The sequence below is a fragment of the Hypomesus nipponensis genome, chromosome 3, assembly GCF_054491055.1.
Source record: "Hypomesus nipponensis isolate SF chromosome 3, ASM5449105v1, whole genome shotgun sequence".
NCBI lineage: Eukaryota > Metazoa > Chordata > Actinopteri > Osmeriformes > Osmeridae > Hypomesus > Hypomesus nipponensis.
In genome coordinates this window covers 13,456,995-13,475,081 of record NC_140363.1, presented here as the reverse complement: position 1 = coordinate 13,475,081, position 18,087 = coordinate 13,456,995, and the positions used below count along the sequence as shown (strand labels likewise).

Genomic DNA, 18,087 nt, shown 5'->3' with positions numbered 1-18,087 from the left:
CAGATTTTACACTCAGGAAGAGTGTTTTATCTGTGTGGGCCATGTCTCTGTCTCCAGTCTGCTGGCCTCTCCAGATTAGCCAGGGCAGGCATTTCATTTCCTGGTCTAAATGGTTCACCAGTGGAGAGGAGAACTCCGAGAGGGATAAGAAAGGTAAGATGAAGGAGTGGAGTGTGAGAGAGAAAAAAGAGGGAAAGACGAGAAGAAAGATAGGACTGAATAAAGAGGTAGACTGAGAAAAAGACAGTCTGAAGTTAGGTAGGTATGGAGAGGAGAAAATGGAGATGATGTGAAAAAGGATCTAAGGGATCAGAGGGACGACTGGTTTGAGAGAAGGCGGCGGGGCAGCGTAACCCTTTTTCACGCAGACTTTATCTCAAATGAAATGTGCCATATCAAAGCCATGTGCAAACTCTAGAGGGGAGAGTGAGGTTTCCCTTAAAGGCCACAAGCCAAATCAGCTTTTTTAAATAGATGTGATAAGATAATGAAAAAAATATGATACTCTAACCAACAGCAAAATCGTAAAAGAAAAGCACAATAGGAAAAAAAACTTGTGAACTCCTGTCTGTTGGTCTGTCCTCAAGAAGCTGGGGGATATAACTGTGGGGTGAAGTCTTTAGATATTTCCCTCTGTCAGCCATCCATCCCAGTATTAACAGTGCAGGCCAGGGTCTAAGCCTCCCTCCCTCACTCATCCATGTCTCAGACAGCTATGACAGGCTTCATCCCTTGCTGCCCTTCTCTCCAGGAACTGAGAACTGAGAGAGAGCCAGTAGAGAAGCTTGACCCTCACAGAGGACTTTGTTACTGACAGCTCCCATCACTGTGTTGGTGTGGGTTGGGGGGGGGCACCCATTTGATATTCTCTGATAAGAAGGTCTTCCCCACCAACACAGTGACTTCCCATGACCTTCTGAAGCTCCTCCTCCACCGGGTTATTTGACCTGTGATGAGAAAGGGAGGAGAGGAGGGAAAGGCAGCGGAGGTCAGGGGTGGGAAGGAGGAGAAGATGTAAATAATGTAGGTCTGCTCCATAGGATGTGTCCAGGTGCATGTGTTTGGACCTGTAGCAACATCTCTGTTGACATCTGTGGCATGTGATCGCCAGGATTCTCTCCACCTCCCTCAGACCTCTGACCCCCCACTCTGGCCCCGCAGAGTTATCATCACCCAGACCAGGCAGAATGTTATGTTTCTCAAGGCCCCTGACAGCTGACCTTGTCACTAAAGCTCACATAAAGAGGTGATGAAGTCCAGCACAAAAGATAATGGACTACAAACAAAGGATAGCAAAATAATAGCAAAAATTTCAGCAATGATAAAAGGCACAGAGAAATGTGTTCATAGTTTGTAAGCTTTTTAATAAATCTAGTGGGATTGTCAGATATAGTTGAATGACTCACAACAGAGAGATTAAAACATGGTTGTTGGTGCTGAGGGAGGGCATTTGGTGGTGGCGAAGGAACAATAGTGTTGTTGAGGGCCCTGTCAGAGATTCAGAGTTCTTTTGATCACTACTAGAATATCGTAATGGTGAAATGATTCCAGTCGGAACCCATGCCAGTTGTCTACACACACCATGTAAATTACACAAATGTAAGCATGACAATAATCTGTGCCACACAAAAAACTTGAAACTTTAAAAAAGAACTATGAAGCAAAGTATTTTTGACTCAGAAATGTAGTTTAGTCTTGGTACAAGAACATATTGTCTCTTTTGAATGTTGTTTTGATGGCTTGAAGTGAGGCAAGCACAAGATCAAAACACATTTGAGAGAATATTACTATGATAGAAACACTTCAACTTCTCATTAACTAACATATTTATATTCTCATAACTGGTCTTCATTATAAATTAATGAAATCATGAAGGCCACTTCTTTCAGCTCTAGGTAATTACTAACTTTAGAAATGGTCCATCGAAATGGTCTTGATTGTTCATTTTCTCTTTGAACACTGATGAAGTGTGACAGAAAGAGGGATGGAGAGACAGAGAAAGACAGAGTGAGAGACCAAGACAGAGAGAGAGACAGAGTGAGAGATCAAGACAGAGAGAGAGACCGAGATAGAGAGAGAGACAGAGTGAGAGAGCAAGATAGAGAGAGAGACAGAGCGAGAGACCAAGACAGAGAGAGAGACAGAGCGAGAGACCAAGACAGAGAGAGAGACAGAGCGAGAGCGCAAGATAGAGAGAAAGACAGAGTGAGAGACCGAGATAGAGAGAGAGACAGAGTGAGAGAGCAAGATAGAGAGAGAGACAGAGCGAGAGAGCAAGATAGAGAGAGAGACAGAGCGAGAGACCAAGACAGAGAGAGAGAGACAGAGCGAGAGAGCAAGACAGAGAGAGAGACAGAGTGAGAGACCAAGACAGAGAGAGAGAGACAGAGCGAGAGAGCAAGATAGACAGAAAGACAGAGTGAGAGACCAAGACAGAGAGAGAGAGACAGAGCGAGAGAGCAAGATAGACAGAGAGACAGAGTGAAAGAGCAAGATAGAGAGAGAGACAGAGTGAGAGACCAAGATAGAGAGAGAGACAGAGCGAGAGAGCAAGATAGAGACAGAGACAGAGTGAGAGACCAAGACAGAGAGAGAGACAGAGTGAGAGACCAAGACAGAGAGACAGACAGAGTGAGAGATCAAGACAGAGAGAGAGACAGAGTGAGAGACCCAAATAGAGAGACAGAGGCAAAGAGAGCTGTGATGAATGTATAAACTATAGAATTACTTTTAAGCACCCTTTTTTGTATGTGTTTGTGTGTCCAGAAGTTTGATAGTTTCTATGATTCCAGAGAAACCAATTCACCGGATAGACTGTACAGCTAGAATGAGATAAAAAATTAGATGGGTTTGGAAACTATCAAGTGCATTCAACGTGTTACAAGCCAGCAGGTCTGATTGTAATGACTGTTATAGTCATTAACTGTAGGTTCAAACCTAAATAAATCCTCTAATTGTTCTTAATGGAGTTTCAGGTTATCTCAACTCGCAACTTTTGTGGAGGAAATCGGATGGATTAGTAACAGACTGTCGATCTTCATTCACATTCTGAGCCAATATTCCACTTCGAGAGTCAAGAGATTATTTCACTATCCTTTTAAGTAATTTGTTTGTGGGGTGTTAGGGAAAATGAAAACAGAGAACCTCCAGCCAATGCTGACAACATCAAACATAAAAGTAGATCTTGGGATCTGTAGCCCTACAGAATAAACTCACTTTGACCACAGACTTAAAAGGATTACTGGGCAAACAACATGAAGATCAATATGTCAGTCAATCTGAGAGAAATCCAATTAGTAGATATTTTATCATCCTGGTCTGACATTTACTCAAACCCTAGGGGAAACAGAACAACACCCTCTAAGGACCATTCAATGAGCCCCTGCAGGATTGTGTTCTAGCTTGGTGTTGGTGCTTGTATTTTGTATTGGTCTATAAACATTCAATCCCCCAAAAATTAATTCAGTGAATTTTAATCTGAAGTAAAATGTGTCTGCAATGGTGGCTCAGATGGACAGAAAGAGTGATTGTAACTCTAATGGTTCTGATTTTATTAAAATAGTTAATGTATAAAAGCAAAACCCCATCCACACACACCTACACAGACGTTTATCAGCACAAACACACACCTATACACACCCATACACTCTCTCTCTCTCTCTCTCTCTCTCTCTCTCTCTGTCTCTCTCTCTCTCTCTCTCTCTCTCTCTCTCTCTCTCTCTCTCTCTCTCTCTCTCTCTCTCTCTCTCTCTCTCTCTCTCTCTCTCTCTCATACACACACACACACAGACACACACACACCAGGACCCTCTGCTCAGTTTGGCAGCTGGCAGATGTTCTACTAAGCCAGCCCACCTTCAGCTGGAACCTGCACTCTTTAATTAGGAACAGAGCTGTCATTTACACACATCTGTATTTCAGAGAGTCAAGGGGGATCAACATCCAGCAAACCCTGTTTTCAATTCAAAGAAATTGTGGCTCAAGAAAAAGATAATGACACAAAATGTGTGTGCTTGAAATCACATGCTTCAGCATCCCTCCAATCCTTCCCTTCAACCCCCCCTTCTTTTCCTCCTACTGCTCGAACACACCTGATTCAATTAAATGGGTTGTTATAACCATTCATTAGAATCAGGTGAGCTGGATCAGGGAAACATCTAAAACATGCAGGACAGCGGCCCTCGAGGACCGGAGTTTGACACCCCTGCTTTAGTTTAAAAGAAATAACTTTATTTTTTTCTTTCCTTTTCTCTCTTCTTCTCTCTTTCCCTCTCTCTCTCCCTTTCTATACACCTCCACCCACCTCTCCCTGTCTCACTCTTCTTTCCCCCTCCCTCTCTATTTCTAGCCGTATCTGGCTCCTGAACAGTAAACAACCTTTCGTCAAGACCTCACACTATTCTTCCACCGACTGCAGCTGTTGTTATGACAACTCACAGCACACGATAACAGGGAGAGGTGCCCAGTACCTATGGATGTAGCAGTGAAAGAGCACAGGAGACCACTAATGATCCAGACCCAATAGGGGTTTAACTAGGAATCAGGTGACTGGCTGTTAGTGTTGAGGCTAACAAAGAATGTTCTAACTTGCTGCTCTGTCATTCTCCTTCGCCTTCTGACAATCTCCTTTTCTGATAATGAAGAGTCTGTGCAAGGTGTTTTGGGAAAATTGGCGTGACCATATTCTTGTCGAGTGCATTTGCAACGAAGCGAGTACAGATTGTCCTTCAACATTATTGTTATTCTTCATCAAAGCTGGCGCAGACCCATTGTGTCATGTCTTTTGTGAAATAAGATAGGATATATTGCTCACACACACAGATACTGTACGTGGACACAGCGACACACACACAAACACACACACACGCTTTTGACAGGATAGAGATTCTGCTCTTTACTTTTGCCTTTCAATAATGTAGCCTTTTTTCCCCTCACCCTGGATGCAGAGACAGGAAATGAAGACAGCCCTATCTCTCTGTAATAATCCTGCTCTGGAAAAGGAGCCGGAGCTTCTGCATGAAGGGAAACACGGACACACAACACAATGACTCAGATATACTGACTCACATCCTACACTGTGTTTTGACAAATATGCACGTCACATACATAGAAGTCATATCCATAAGCCTCCTTAACTCCTCAGTGATTCGATGATTTAGACAAAGGTGTGCGATTGAAGAAAAAAAAGATCATATCGAAAGGCTGGAATGATACCGTACTGTAGTCTGTCCATCAATGCATGGTTATCAATGTAGAGGCCATCCCAAGCCTGAGAATGTCATTGGACATCCATGGTACAGAAAGGTTAGGGATCTGTGATCCCCTCGTACACAGAGATTTTTTAGCTTTCTCAACCAGAATCGAAGGCGATTAATGCAAATAGAAAATTGTCTTTACTTACTCTAACTGCATAGGTACCAAAACTACTCTTTCCTCCTAGGAGTGATCAGTCACACAAGGGAAGTTGGGACTGGCATGTTGGAACTGTCTCGTTGCAATGGAACGTAAAGGTAGATTCATGCATGTCATTTGCATAATCTCCTGGGGGTGGATAAATGCAAATGAGGATTCAATTAACTTATTTGAAGTGATTTTGCCCTTGAATAATTGAAAAGCTGCTCTGTGATTGCCAGGGTGTCCTTCAAAGGCATTGAGGTGCAGATTCAGTACTGCCCATCTACTATACTCTACGCTATAGGGTTAGGATGATGGATTACAATTCTAGTTTTAGACACTGACATGTTTATGCTTAATTGGCAAAAGCAGTCCAACCTTGCCGCTGAACTTCTTTCTCTCACAAGGAGAAAAAGACTTTGAGAACCAAAATGAAGGATTTTGCCACCACTTTAAATGCCATTCTTAATTAATTCTGTCTAATAAAGTCATAGCAAATACAAAAAAAAGGCTGTGAATATTGCTTTAAAAAGCATCGAAGATTGTTTGTATCTGTGAGATTAGCCCTCCATTCAGCACTGTTATGAGAGCCTGAACCATCAACATAAGTTAAATAATGCTGGCAGATTCAGAGATGAAATGCAAATGTGAGCTATCCAGAGCGTGTTTTTTTTCCAGTGATTGTTTTTTTCTTCTGTTAATGGAATCCCTTTTAACACCACACTGCAGCTCACCACTCTAGAAGCAACCAGTTACAAATGCAACATTTACAAAGTGAGACACTGAACCAGGTCCCAGTAACCAGCCCTTGACTAAACTCAGAAACTGGAAAAGCAGTGAAAATACCTATCTTGCTTGTATCGCACATTTATGCTGACCCACATTAATGAGCGTGTTGAGTCACTCACATTCATGAACATGAACACATGAACGAGTGGATGAAGTGATTTGTAATTCTGTCGTTCGCAATCATAAAAATTACATCAGGAATCAGCCTTACTAGCCTTATTAGTAAAGAATAAGCTGCATCTCATTTTAAACACGACAAGCCATAACTGACTGCACCTTAAATGGCCGAAAAAAAGCTTTCAAACTGAGAGGAACTTTGAGAGGAACATCTACCAGCAAGGACTGACAATCATCTCTCCTTCAGACACATCTAAGAAACTCAAAGGTTTTCTATCTGTGAACTAGTGAATCCTTACTGCTACAATGTTGCTTTCATTAAATAACATAAGTTACAGAAAAAATTCTGAAGTTGAAGAAAAACTTGTATTTCTGTGTATTGTGAAAGGCTTGTCAGGCTTGTCAGTTCACTTCATGCTTTACCTTGGTGCAGCTATTGTCACTACACACTGTACTCCATTAATGCAATTTGCTATTCATGTTCAGCTGTGTTTCATTTACAAAGTTGTGTTCTTTTGACTTTTCATAAATAATTTTCCATTCATGGTAAATATAAGGATTGGTTAAGCACTGCTGGAAAGCAGCGCCTTTGAAACCAATTTCTACTGCCTCAGATTATCAGCAGGTTAAGGGCTATTCTGTTCCCACACGTGTCAATTCAAGAAGCTTCTTTAAACCTTTATTCTCACAGACACAGATTGCTTCTGTCCATGTATTGATAGCATCAACAATTTTAGACGAAAGAGCAAAAAAAAAGAGAACAACAGTAAAAAATCGACTATCTCTTTGATAGCTACTCTCAGAGGAGCATCATTGACAGACACACTCCAGTGCTAAGGCTGACCCTGTCCAAAACTGTGGGGGAGGCTGCGTGGAGGTACGGTTCGATCATTCAAGCCAAGGTCTTGAGGAGGCGTTCACACAATAAAGGTCTTTTCACTCACTGTGTGATTATAGCGATCCATGAAAACTCATCATGAACCGTCACAGTGATCTTCCCCATCTGTTGACTGTGGACATGGTCTCCCTCTTAAAGCAGGTAGATAGACAGGCACATCACTCCAGGTTTCTGTTTCAAAGGACCCCAGCAGCCAGGAGTGCGTGTGCGTGTATGCATGCGCCCCCCACACTCAATCCTACACTCCACAAGCCTTAATTACAAAGATAAGCAACGCTTTGCGATCCAGTTGGAACCACTTGAAATGAATCACGTAATAAACACACACAATGCCCACACAATCCAGCACGTAATCATGTTGGCTCATCTCAGAGCGCTGCTCTCCTCACCACTAAGGTGGAGACTGACTCAATGCAGCTTTGTTGGGCGGACGTCCTCCACATCTCCTTCAGTCCAAAGTCAGAGCTGGAACTTCAAACCACAGGAACTGCAAGGAGGGCTGAAGCTGTCACGTTCATCTAAACAGAATGACTTGAATATTTAATGCTTAAGTTGACGACGGGTGGGTAATTGAAGCTCTTTCACTGAAGGACGTAAGTAAACAAGGTGCCCATTGATAACTGGTATTGAGGCAAGACAATAAAAGGAAGAAGCACATTGTGGATGAAAGGTACACAGCTGCCTGTGTGCTGTGAGTGCACACGGATCAGAGAAGTATGGTGATTCAACTCAAATGGCCATTTAGCAGTTAAGGTTACGCTCACTTTCGTCAAAAGAGACACCTTCCATTCACATGCTTAATTTCTATAGACGGACATCACTTATAAAATCATAATTAGTAATTACATGTATTCATTTTCTAAATTGATTAATTTTTCCCAATTGGAAAATTACAACACAGTAATGAGGTATGCTAATTGCTTTGAAGTGAATAAAGATAATTTCTCATTCACATCAACTCAGTGTAATACTGCCCCCATGTGGTAAATGACTCTAACTCCATGGAGAGTCAATAAAATCCATGCTGAGGGATTTAACCAACCCAGATCAAAATCCCCCAGTAGTGTCATGCCTAAGGACCCGTTTACATCATTGGAGAGTTTGTTTATGAAACATACTGCACAATAAGCACACAATAACATATCTGAGTTCAATCAACTGGTTTATTTGTATTCATGAATATTAGTACAATCTAGCTTGAGCACCCATGGTTTTATGAAATATTTCATAAAATTATTTCATTTTAAGTACTTGAGCTAGAGCAGAACACAACTTGATCAGGACTAACATCATCCATAAGATCCATAAGCCAATATCAAAGCAATACATTTAGTGTTAGTGATGACCTAAGTAAAGTTAAGTATTAAGACTTTAATTTGATCTAACTTAGACTGATCGCAGAGAAATGTACTCAATAGAGTCATTTTAAGCAAAACTAAGAGAATGGGGCAGAGTGAATATCCCTCCAGCTGAAGTAAATGATATGTCACAGCTTTGCAGCAGTGTAGAACTGATGCAGCTCCATTTCTGCTTGTGTCTGACCTAGATTCATCATCTACATTTACAGAGCTTTTATTAATTTCAGCTCAACTCAAGCGAACCGAGTGAGTCATAACTCAAATTAATTCTGAGGTCCAGATTACAGCTGATCAAGACAGGGACATAGGGATCGTCAATTCCTACTCATATTCCATGCATGACTTTTCAAAATGAAAAAAAAAAAAAACATTTTCAGGAAACATCTTCAAAACTAAAATGCCTCTAGGGTTTACAATATTAATGGAACTATGAATGTGGCATGACAGAATTTTGTTAAATTTTTCCTTGTACTTGTGTATAACTAGAAGCAGCTAAGGCTGATTATTACGCAAGCAAATTAATTCTGGGGCAGCAAAATGATTACATTGAGACAAGTTGCATGATCCTGAACAAAAATAAATTAGACGATTTATAATGGGAGGGAGACAAAATGCACCAGGGTGGAATCAAAGCCATTAATATTGGTGTCACTACACTTCAGAACACCATAGCTTTTGACAGATGGTTATGTGTCAGTGGTCCAGCATTGTCATTTCATGATGCGCTATACTGCACCAATTAAAACTCTCTAAAATACTGCATTGTGAATGCTCAACTATCAAAGCACTTTGACGCGTAATGGCTTGAAATTGTAATACAGTACCAGTCAAAACTTTTGACTGGTACTGTACATACAATTTGGACATAGGTGTTTTATGGTACTACTGTACAATAGGTACAACTACATCAGGGACCACAGATGTAACGTGTTTCTTTCTCAAAGGTAGGAGCTTCTTTCCTACCAGTTGCGTAAAACCTATATTGTGATGGGGTCTTCCTTACCTAAGCCCAGAGTCTGCCGCCTGCGTTCACCAACTGATTCCCACGAGTATCAAGACTGACACCTGGATTAGGGGAGAGAAGAGGACAGGGACAGAAGAGAGGCTTTTGGATCTAAAAGAAATCCATCCATTGCGTCTTTCACCTTCCTTACCCCAGACATCCTCAGCACAGCCTCTGAAGCCCCACTGAGTGGTGAGAAGGCAGGGTCGGGGGCCCTCCACCACACACGCACTTCCTGATTGGTAGATAAAGTTAAGTGACAAGAGGAAGGAGTTAATTTAAGGAAGTACTTACGTCACTTGCTTAGGAAGCCATCTGAAGTTTTCTTTTTTTTGTTTGTTTTGAGAAAGACATCAGAGATTAGAAAATGATCTTGGGTACAGGAGTACTTCTGCATTTCTTGATTGCTGAACCTCTCATTACTGCTTATTGCTTCTGACGTATTCAGTTTAGTTAGTCTAGTTGAGTTATTATAATAAATTCTAAACTAGGTAAGCAATGTGGACATGGCAAGAATGTATTTCCTTACACCACAGTCTCTTTAACAATGCGTCAAGTTTAAAAACACTGCCTTGTTTAAGGAATACTGTTACTGTAATGCACTGCTGTTAAGATACAACAGAATTGGCAAATGGATGAATAATCAAGTTTTGCACGTCAATGGGAAAGTGTTGAGCTGTCAGGGTTGTCAAGAAACTGCCACAGGGCATGTTATCTTGGTTACATAAAATATTTCCTGACTTCAAATCAGAGAAGGGTCATAGCTAATGAATATGGAGATGCTGAATATAGCTGGAATAAGAAATTACCTCAGGGCATTCTGGTACTGTAGAAAGGGAGAAGAATTAGCAGAGAACTACATTTCTTGATTGAGTTGATGTTGAAACCCACATGCCAAACACGCTTTGGCCCCCAAGCTTCCCCACCCACAGGGAAGGGGGTGAAGAAGGTCATGTAAAACCCCCATTTCATTTAACATTTTAGATGAATTCCATCTGAAAAGGTTAATTCCTATAAAGATGAGGGTGTGAATGTGATTCACTTGCCTCCAGGGCTGTGGGCTTCAAGGCACATCTGGATGACGTGTTATGGTGCAAGACCTTTATTTCAGACCATACTGATCCAATTGACAAAGAGGCTGATGTAGATTCTGAACTTGAATTGAACTATAATTTTTTATGAAGTCTCAAACTATTTGTCGCATCAATTTCTTTACACAAAGGTGTTCATATGTTTGGTTCATATGTTTAGGTCAAGTGTAAACTATTCAGTTTCACATGAAACCCAACCCTGTACAGGCTTTTTATTGAAAACGGTTGAATACTACTATTGAAAAGTACCCTATGTCAGAAGAGGCACAGTGTTCCATTGGAGCTCTGCAACTGAAGTCTAGAGACAGACTGGTGATTTGTCCAGTTTCCCCAGACACAGTCAGATGAATTTTATAATTAAGAAACCATTTAACTGATTTCAACAATGAAAATCTCCACTGACACTGAAAGAACACCAGGTTTTACAGAACTTCCTCTTCCTCTACTGGAACTAAAATGAACGTGAAGCAGGCTGAGGCTCAGGAGTGGAGGAAGAGGAGAGGAAGAGAGGAGGAGAGGAGGAGCACTCAGTGCTGCTCAAGTGTAGCGGCGAAGAGGTAAACAAGGCTCACCCTTGGTATGGGAGGAGGAGGGGGAGGCGGGGATGATGAAGAACACAGCAGAGAAACGATGTGTTCCTCACGTGACTCACTCATGCGCCGCCATGCCCTGACCCGTGCCTCCGGCGTCACCTGAGTGGTTCGAGATAGAAGGGAGAAACTTCAAACAACTAAACAAAAGGGAAAAAAGCAATACAAAAAAAAAGGAACTTGAATGTGGTCTTTCAAAACAGCAGATAAATCAATTGTACTTAAAGTACAAAAAAAGAAGGGGGGGGGGGGGGAAGCTAGCCAAACATGAGAAAGCCAATGTTTTGGAAACTGAAAACCAGAGAGCTCAAGGACATGTAGGGCGTACAGAAATGGTGGTCCGTGTCTTTGAGGATTACTTTTGCTCCATAATTCAGCCAAATAGTCAACATCTGCAAGATATGATGTCACACTAATAGATTTGCAGTGGTTGAAACATCCTTTTTTGGGGTCTTCCAGCAGTCAATATCATAGTGCCAAATGTTGATTTCAAGACTGTAATGCTTCCAGGTGTATCAGGTTGTGCTGAGTGTACAATGGTCAGTTAAAACTGCAATCACAACCGCAGTCAAGTAAACTGTTTCCTCAATATGCTGTTATTGGTTGGTTGTCTTCAAAGTGTAATTTGCCAAGACATTTGGTCGGTCAAAACTGGTCAGATCAAAGTATGTCATGATGACACAACTGAATTTGAAAATTTCGTATAACTGAATGGAGTATGGTTGAGTTTTATTGAAATGTAACAAGAACAATTTATAAATACAAATAACATCAAAGAACAAATTGTCTCGCAGATCAAGGATTTGCCAGACCTGTAGTTTAAATGGGCAGCTTTAAAACTGTAGTAACACTTTTATAAAAACACAATTACTCTACCTAGACAAATGGTAAACATACAACTGCAATGTTACTGTCTCACTACAAGAAAAAGGCACTATCTACCTCTCTTCTTGTACCCACTTATGCAAATCAACTTGAAATAAAGCCATTATCTTAAAGCCATTATATACAAGCAAGTGCTATGTCTTAAAGAAAATAGGGATGGGCTTAGTCTAAAAGGGAAAGGGGGCGGTGGTTTAGAGCAGGTCATTAAATGAATGGTAGTCATGATCATCCAGTTCTTCCCCCAGTAAAAAACATGAGTCAACAATATTTTTAAATGTAACTTTCAAAAGGAATAAGATAGCAATTTTGCTTTTAAAGTGTAAATGTCCAGATACCACAAGCAAAGCAAAACAAAGGAATAGACTGAAGAAGCAAGTTTGTGTATATACACTTATCGTCTTCTCCACACTTAAGTGCAATCATTCCATATTTCGCAAAGTGTGTAGATTTGTCAAATTATGCAAGTTGAGTTTCTTTTTTTTGTACGATGTCTTGTGAATATAACTGGTCGATTTGTACACAGCCAATCAAAACTTGATGTCACTCAGCCCAATCCGTTCATTTGTATTTAGTCTACTTCCATTGTTGCCCATAAGAATCTTGGTAAAACTCCTGGTTGTCATTATTGTAACCATAGTTACCAGAGTAGTCGCCACCCTGCTGCAGTGGTTGCTGGGCGATGGGTTGGGAGCCCCAGTTCTGCTGGTTGGCGGTCTGGCGGCGTTTGGAGTCAGGCTGGGTGTAGCCGTCTGCTTTCCTCTTCCCCCCTACGTTGCCCCCTCGGTTACCCCGGGCCCCTCGGATGCCCCTACCCCGGGGCAATTGAGCTGGGCCTCCAGGAGTCCCGCGGCCCCCTCCACGCCCTCCCCTGGGAACCCCCATAGGAGACCCCCTTTGGACGTAGCTGCCTCTGCCCCGAGGGGGTGGCGCTCCTCTGCCCCTGGGGGGTAAGGGAGCACCCCGGTTCACCCTGCCCCCCCTCCCTCTTATAGAGTAGACGTCATCATAGCTATAGTAAGGATCGTCATAGCTTCCTCTGTAGTCATGATAATCGTAACTGTAGTAATCGTCGTAGTAGTCCTCGTACCCATAGTAATCCTGAGGGTAGGCGTAGCCCCCACCCCCCCTCCCGCCTCGGCCACGCCCCCTCATGGGAGGAGGCATGCGCGGGGGAGAGTAGTAGTAGTAGTCGTCATACCTGACAAAACGGCAACAACAAATAAAAAAGCAAAAAGATGGACAAACAATGAACAACAATAGCCTTTACTGTTGTTTTTATGAACCATAACAGTGCGAGGTACGAGGTGTATTCAGAACTCACCCTGCAGTCCTCGGGGGCTGTCTCTGGGCTTGACGCTCCTTCTTCTTCTTGTCTGGAGGCTTCGCCAGGACAATCTCAATCTCCTCCCCCTCCAGCTCCTTCCCATTCATCTCCTGCATGGCCTGGACATTGGTGGACATTAGAGAGGGGTTGACATCCAGTGACTTTTTCCGAGAGAGAATTTCAACACATTGACAGGCGCACATACTTGCTACACACACACACACAAACAAACACACACATACTTACTTAGTACATATGCTAATTTACACACACAGTTACAGATTCACAAAGACAGAAGTACACACCTTAACAGCAGCGTCTCTCTCCTCAAAGTGGACAAAGGCATAGTCCTTCAGCTTCTTGACTCTCTCCAGCTTCCCAAAGTGGGAGAAGGTCTTCTCTAGGAGCTCCTCTGTGACAGGGGTGGCTAGGTTCCTCACAAACAGCACCTTCACCTGACAGCACACCAACACAGTATAAGAGAGACAGATCACCACACAGGAAGAGGAAGGATGAACATGGGGGTGAGAAGGGGCAATGAGAAAAACGATTTTTTCAAGTGGGATATTAATATCCGAGGCACAGTGGCATATATGCCATTACAGCTTGCAAAAGCATGGCTTGTAAAACATGTAGGCCTAATTGTGTTTGATGAGTCGAGGGAGTCTGTTCCGTGCAGTGATGGGCTTTTCTTGGTACTGAATCATCACACAATTCTCCTCAGTGTAATTTCAGTCAATTAAATATTATTAACTGCTTTTCAGACTGTTCTCTCTCAAGGATTTGATTCTCTGGCCTCTCATCTGGTTTTGTGGTCCTTGTGTTTTTAATGGGGTCAGTGTTTTTAAAGGGGCCAGAGCCAAGTTTCAGTGACTCGGACCTCACCCTGGCCATGATCCCTGGGTCTGGTTCCTCCACCGGGTCTGCCCATTCCACTGTCACCGGGTTCCCCCACACCTTGACCTTGCCACTCATCAGGCGACGGCGGGCCTGGGCGGCGGTCTTGTGGTCCTCATACTCCAGGAAGCAGAAGCCCCTGTTCTTCTTCTTGTCGTCAGGCTGGTGGTAGAGGATCACCTCCATGAGGCCCTCTGGTGGAGGAATGGACAAGTATTTATGTATTTTTAAATCTCTCGCCCAGTCAGGAGATTAACTACCTCAACAGCTGTCAAGTGTGGCACTCTATCCCAGAACAGGTATGTGACATTAAGATTAATGTGTGCATATACAAGGCTGGATTTGACATAGGGCAACACATAACATATAAGGAAGAGGCAATGCAGGTATGACAACACTATACATCCAGTTGGTGTACCCAGGCATTCTATCAACACTTTCGGATAGATAAGAGTTTGTATAACACTTCTTTTTATGATTCGATTGTTAGTCTCCTCAGACAATATTTTTAATAAATCACAGTTGATTGCAAACAATATATGTAGAAATTTTAACTATGATCTTTCTCTAACCTGTAACTTTGCTGAAATCTTCCAATATGCTCTCTCTTGTCTTATTCTTTGGAATTGAGCCAACAAAGAGTCGATTGTTTGCGACAGAGATGCAGACACCCAGGTATTTACCTGACCGGATTTCATAATTATCACACTAAAAACAAAAAAAGGTTGACAAAAAAAATTATTAAAATGTTGCACAAAACATGTAGCCAATTCATGCACAGTCAAAACATTGAAGAAATCACACATGAACCACAAATAGACCACACTGTCTGCCAGACTTCAGTCAAGTTAAAAGGCATATGTTAGGGCACTCTGTATCAATGGACTGCCTTTAAATGTGGTTAAGTGGTGCTAGCCTAACAACAAATAATCATCCAATCCAATCACTAACCTAACCTTAACCAAAAACCTTAGGTTTGGGTTGTTCCACTAGTATTTCGATAAACAATACATTTAAGGTCCTAAAAGTTAATATAAGCATGACCCTATTTAAATATCATCAAAAGTGATTTGGACTGTTGTGTGATGGTTAAAGCAGATCCTGTGTCTCATTTATAAAAGTAGTGACGATCTCCAGACTTTGGTACTCTGTTGATGTGTAATAACTGGGTTTGTTTTAGGGTAAGTCGACATTTGTATTGTGCCATATCTGTAATGGGGGGGACCATTAGTTAATGGCCCATCCTATCCATGCAAGAGGATGTCTTAATGGCATGTCTTACGAGTTTGACAGCCTCTTGTGCGGCGTCCTTGTTGCAGAAGGTGATGAAGGCGTAGCCCCGATTCTGACCCGAGAGAGGGTCCATCATCAGACGCAGGTCCCAGATCGGCCCGGCCTTCTCAAACAGAGGCACCAGCTCATCTTCATACAGGTCTCTGGGGATCTTACCCACAAACACCTGCAGCGGCCAAAGAGAACGGAAAAGTTTAACTTCCCAAGCTGAGTTAGATTGGAAGTCGGTTATTTTTTATGAATTGTGGAATGAAATTGCAATGGAGTATAGACAGTACAGAAGTTCCATAACCAAGTGAAAACAACCTTAAAAGTGTTCAAGTTGTGACTTTGAACAACAGAAAAAAACTGTCTTTGACCATAACAAAAAATTTCCCCTTGCCTCTGTCCCGACCCCGGGCTGTGTTCCAGTGTACACCTCGTCTGGGGGAGGTCCTCCGTACTTCCTCTGTCCTGTGGTCACATCCAGAGTGTATCCTGTTCGCTCCAGAAGAGCCTGGAAAGGAAATCAATGACAGAAAGGATTCACACAGAGACCATGTACGTCTGCATCTTAACTCAATAGAACTAAACTAATCAACTGCATTTGACAGTAGTTTTAGCACTTCTTTCACTGTATTTCACTTTTTGTCACCTTGATCTTGGACTCATCTGGGCCCTTTGTGGATTCTTGAACTTTGCTTCCTTGTTTTTCTCTTTGTCTGTATGTCTTCATCACACCACAGAGAAACGCACTCTTGTTCTGGGAGAGACAGACACAGACACTAATGATGTACAATAATGATGAAAGACAGTATATCTTACCTGGAGTAAATGCCATAAGACATAAGCTATTCACAGAGCAAAACGGTGGATGAATGGAAGGACATCCTTCTGCGTACTCTGAGAGACAGTAAATTGATTTTGCTCTGGAGGACAGAATCTTTTTTAAATGGAGTACTGTGGAGGATGGGGGTTGAGGCAAACTCACCTGGACATGTGACAGGTCACTCTCCTTAAACTGCAGAATGACGGCCAGGGCCCCCTCCTCATTGAACTCCCTTAGGGCATCAATGGCCCTCTCATCCAGGTCAGCATAGGCCACCAGCCCTGAGAAAAAGGGGGAATGAGGGGAAGAGAGAGATAGACAGAGAGATTCAGCAAGAGATACATTACATTGATTTGTTTATACAAAGGTTTTATAGAGTTGGCGTTAGCACTCACTTACCAGTCTGAAATATGTCATCCAGGCTTTCTGCCACTTTTTGAGGAAGCCCGGCATCGAGCAGGGTCTGGTAGTTCTGTGTGTGTGTGGCACTGACATCCATGGGCTCCTCTTCCTCCTTCAACAGAGTTGAATTGCCATTCACCTCTGCAGCCATTCTCCTAGGGCCAGAGAGAGGTCACAAGTTATCCATTTGTAAATAGAGGTGGTTCTTTTGAGTGGCTGGGTTAATTGGTTATTATTTTATGAGCATTGCATGAACACTTCTATTTTAATGAACTATATATAACTGCTCAATTTTACGGGTTGGGATTTTGTCAATTAATTGCATGACTATAGATAACACGTTGTTGAGACAGAACAGAATACAAGGATTCCACTAATTATTTTGCCATTAACAAACCGTAGCAGGTATTGCATTGGAATTTGTCGTGCTACGTCCTAGACAGATGGGCACCACAAGTCGGCCTAGTGTTTTGGGACAAACAAGCATGATTCCTGGCGGGAACTGGGGTGACGTCAAAAATGAGAGGTAGGCTAAATTTGCACCTGGCAAGGCTAATATTATGTGGATATAAAGTTAGAGGCTAGTACTGTGCTAATGTCTCCTGTACGAAATAACGTTGTTCAGCGAAAACAACGGGAGAAACAGTGTGATCATAAGACCTGCACCGACTAATTCGTCATGGTAACGCCATGGTTTAGCAATCTAGACACAAGGCCTGGCTGTCTAGAACGCCTTGACTAACGTTGGACTGTAAACATAGAGCCGACCCGCCCCCTACATTACCCACACTTCTCTACAAGCTGGCCAACTGATGTTAAATTTGAAGAGCCTCATTATATTGTAACGGTTAAAAAAACACGTATAAATGGTTAGTGGCTAATACAGTAGTACCAATACGCTTAAATTATTGTACTAATAATGCCATGGCCTTCTTCGTCCCAAAACTGAGCCCATCTTTCTTTCCAAACGCAACGTTGTTTTAAATACATGGAACAATTTACAGTATGCAAATGCTATTTTAGGAAACAAACTTACCGTTACACTTGAGCCAGTTGCAACAAAATAAAATTATGAGTTATCAAAATGCATACAATATTGTTAAGTGGACCTTCCCCTCTTTATTTGGGTCTGTAAACCGGAGACTGACAGCTTAGTGCTCGTTCATGAGTTCCTCCTGGTAAATCCAACCCGATTCCATTCGCGCGCACGTACTCATGTACGGGGTTTCCGTCGGCAC

General features: G+C 42.3%; 1 protein-coding gene across 2 annotated transcripts; it reads right to left on the bottom strand.

Annotated features, from left to right (window-relative positions):
- Positions 1-8,343: 8,343 nt before the first annotated feature.
- Positions 8,344-18,027, bottom strand: LOC146299880 (heterogeneous nuclear ribonucleoprotein R-like). 2 transcript variants are annotated; one of them, XR_014731736.1, is made up of 13 exons: positions 17,886-18,027; positions 16,847-17,004; positions 16,610-16,728; positions 16,274-16,381; positions 16,022-16,135; positions 15,629-15,805; positions 14,919-15,054; positions 14,335-14,540; positions 13,755-13,904; positions 13,447-13,568; positions 12,767-13,323; positions 11,223-11,342; positions 8,344-9,794 (listed from the first exon to the last, which is right to left on the bottom strand). XR_014731736.1 is itself a non-coding variant. In XM_084677285.1 (11 exons), the coding sequence occupies exons 2-11, from the start codon at positions 16,998-17,000 to the stop codon at positions 12,699-12,701; spliced, it is 1,911 nt and encodes a 636-aa protein (XP_084533411.1). In that variant the 5' UTR covers positions 17,001-17,004; positions 17,886-18,027; the 3' UTR covers positions 11,953-12,698. The 2 variants fall into 2 exon arrangements, 1 of the variants encoding a protein (XP_084533411.1); XM_084677285.1 differs by lacking the exons at positions 8,344-9,794; positions 11,223-11,342 and having other exon boundaries at positions 11,953-13,323.
- Between the last annotated feature and the right edge of the window lie 60 nt (positions 18,028-18,087).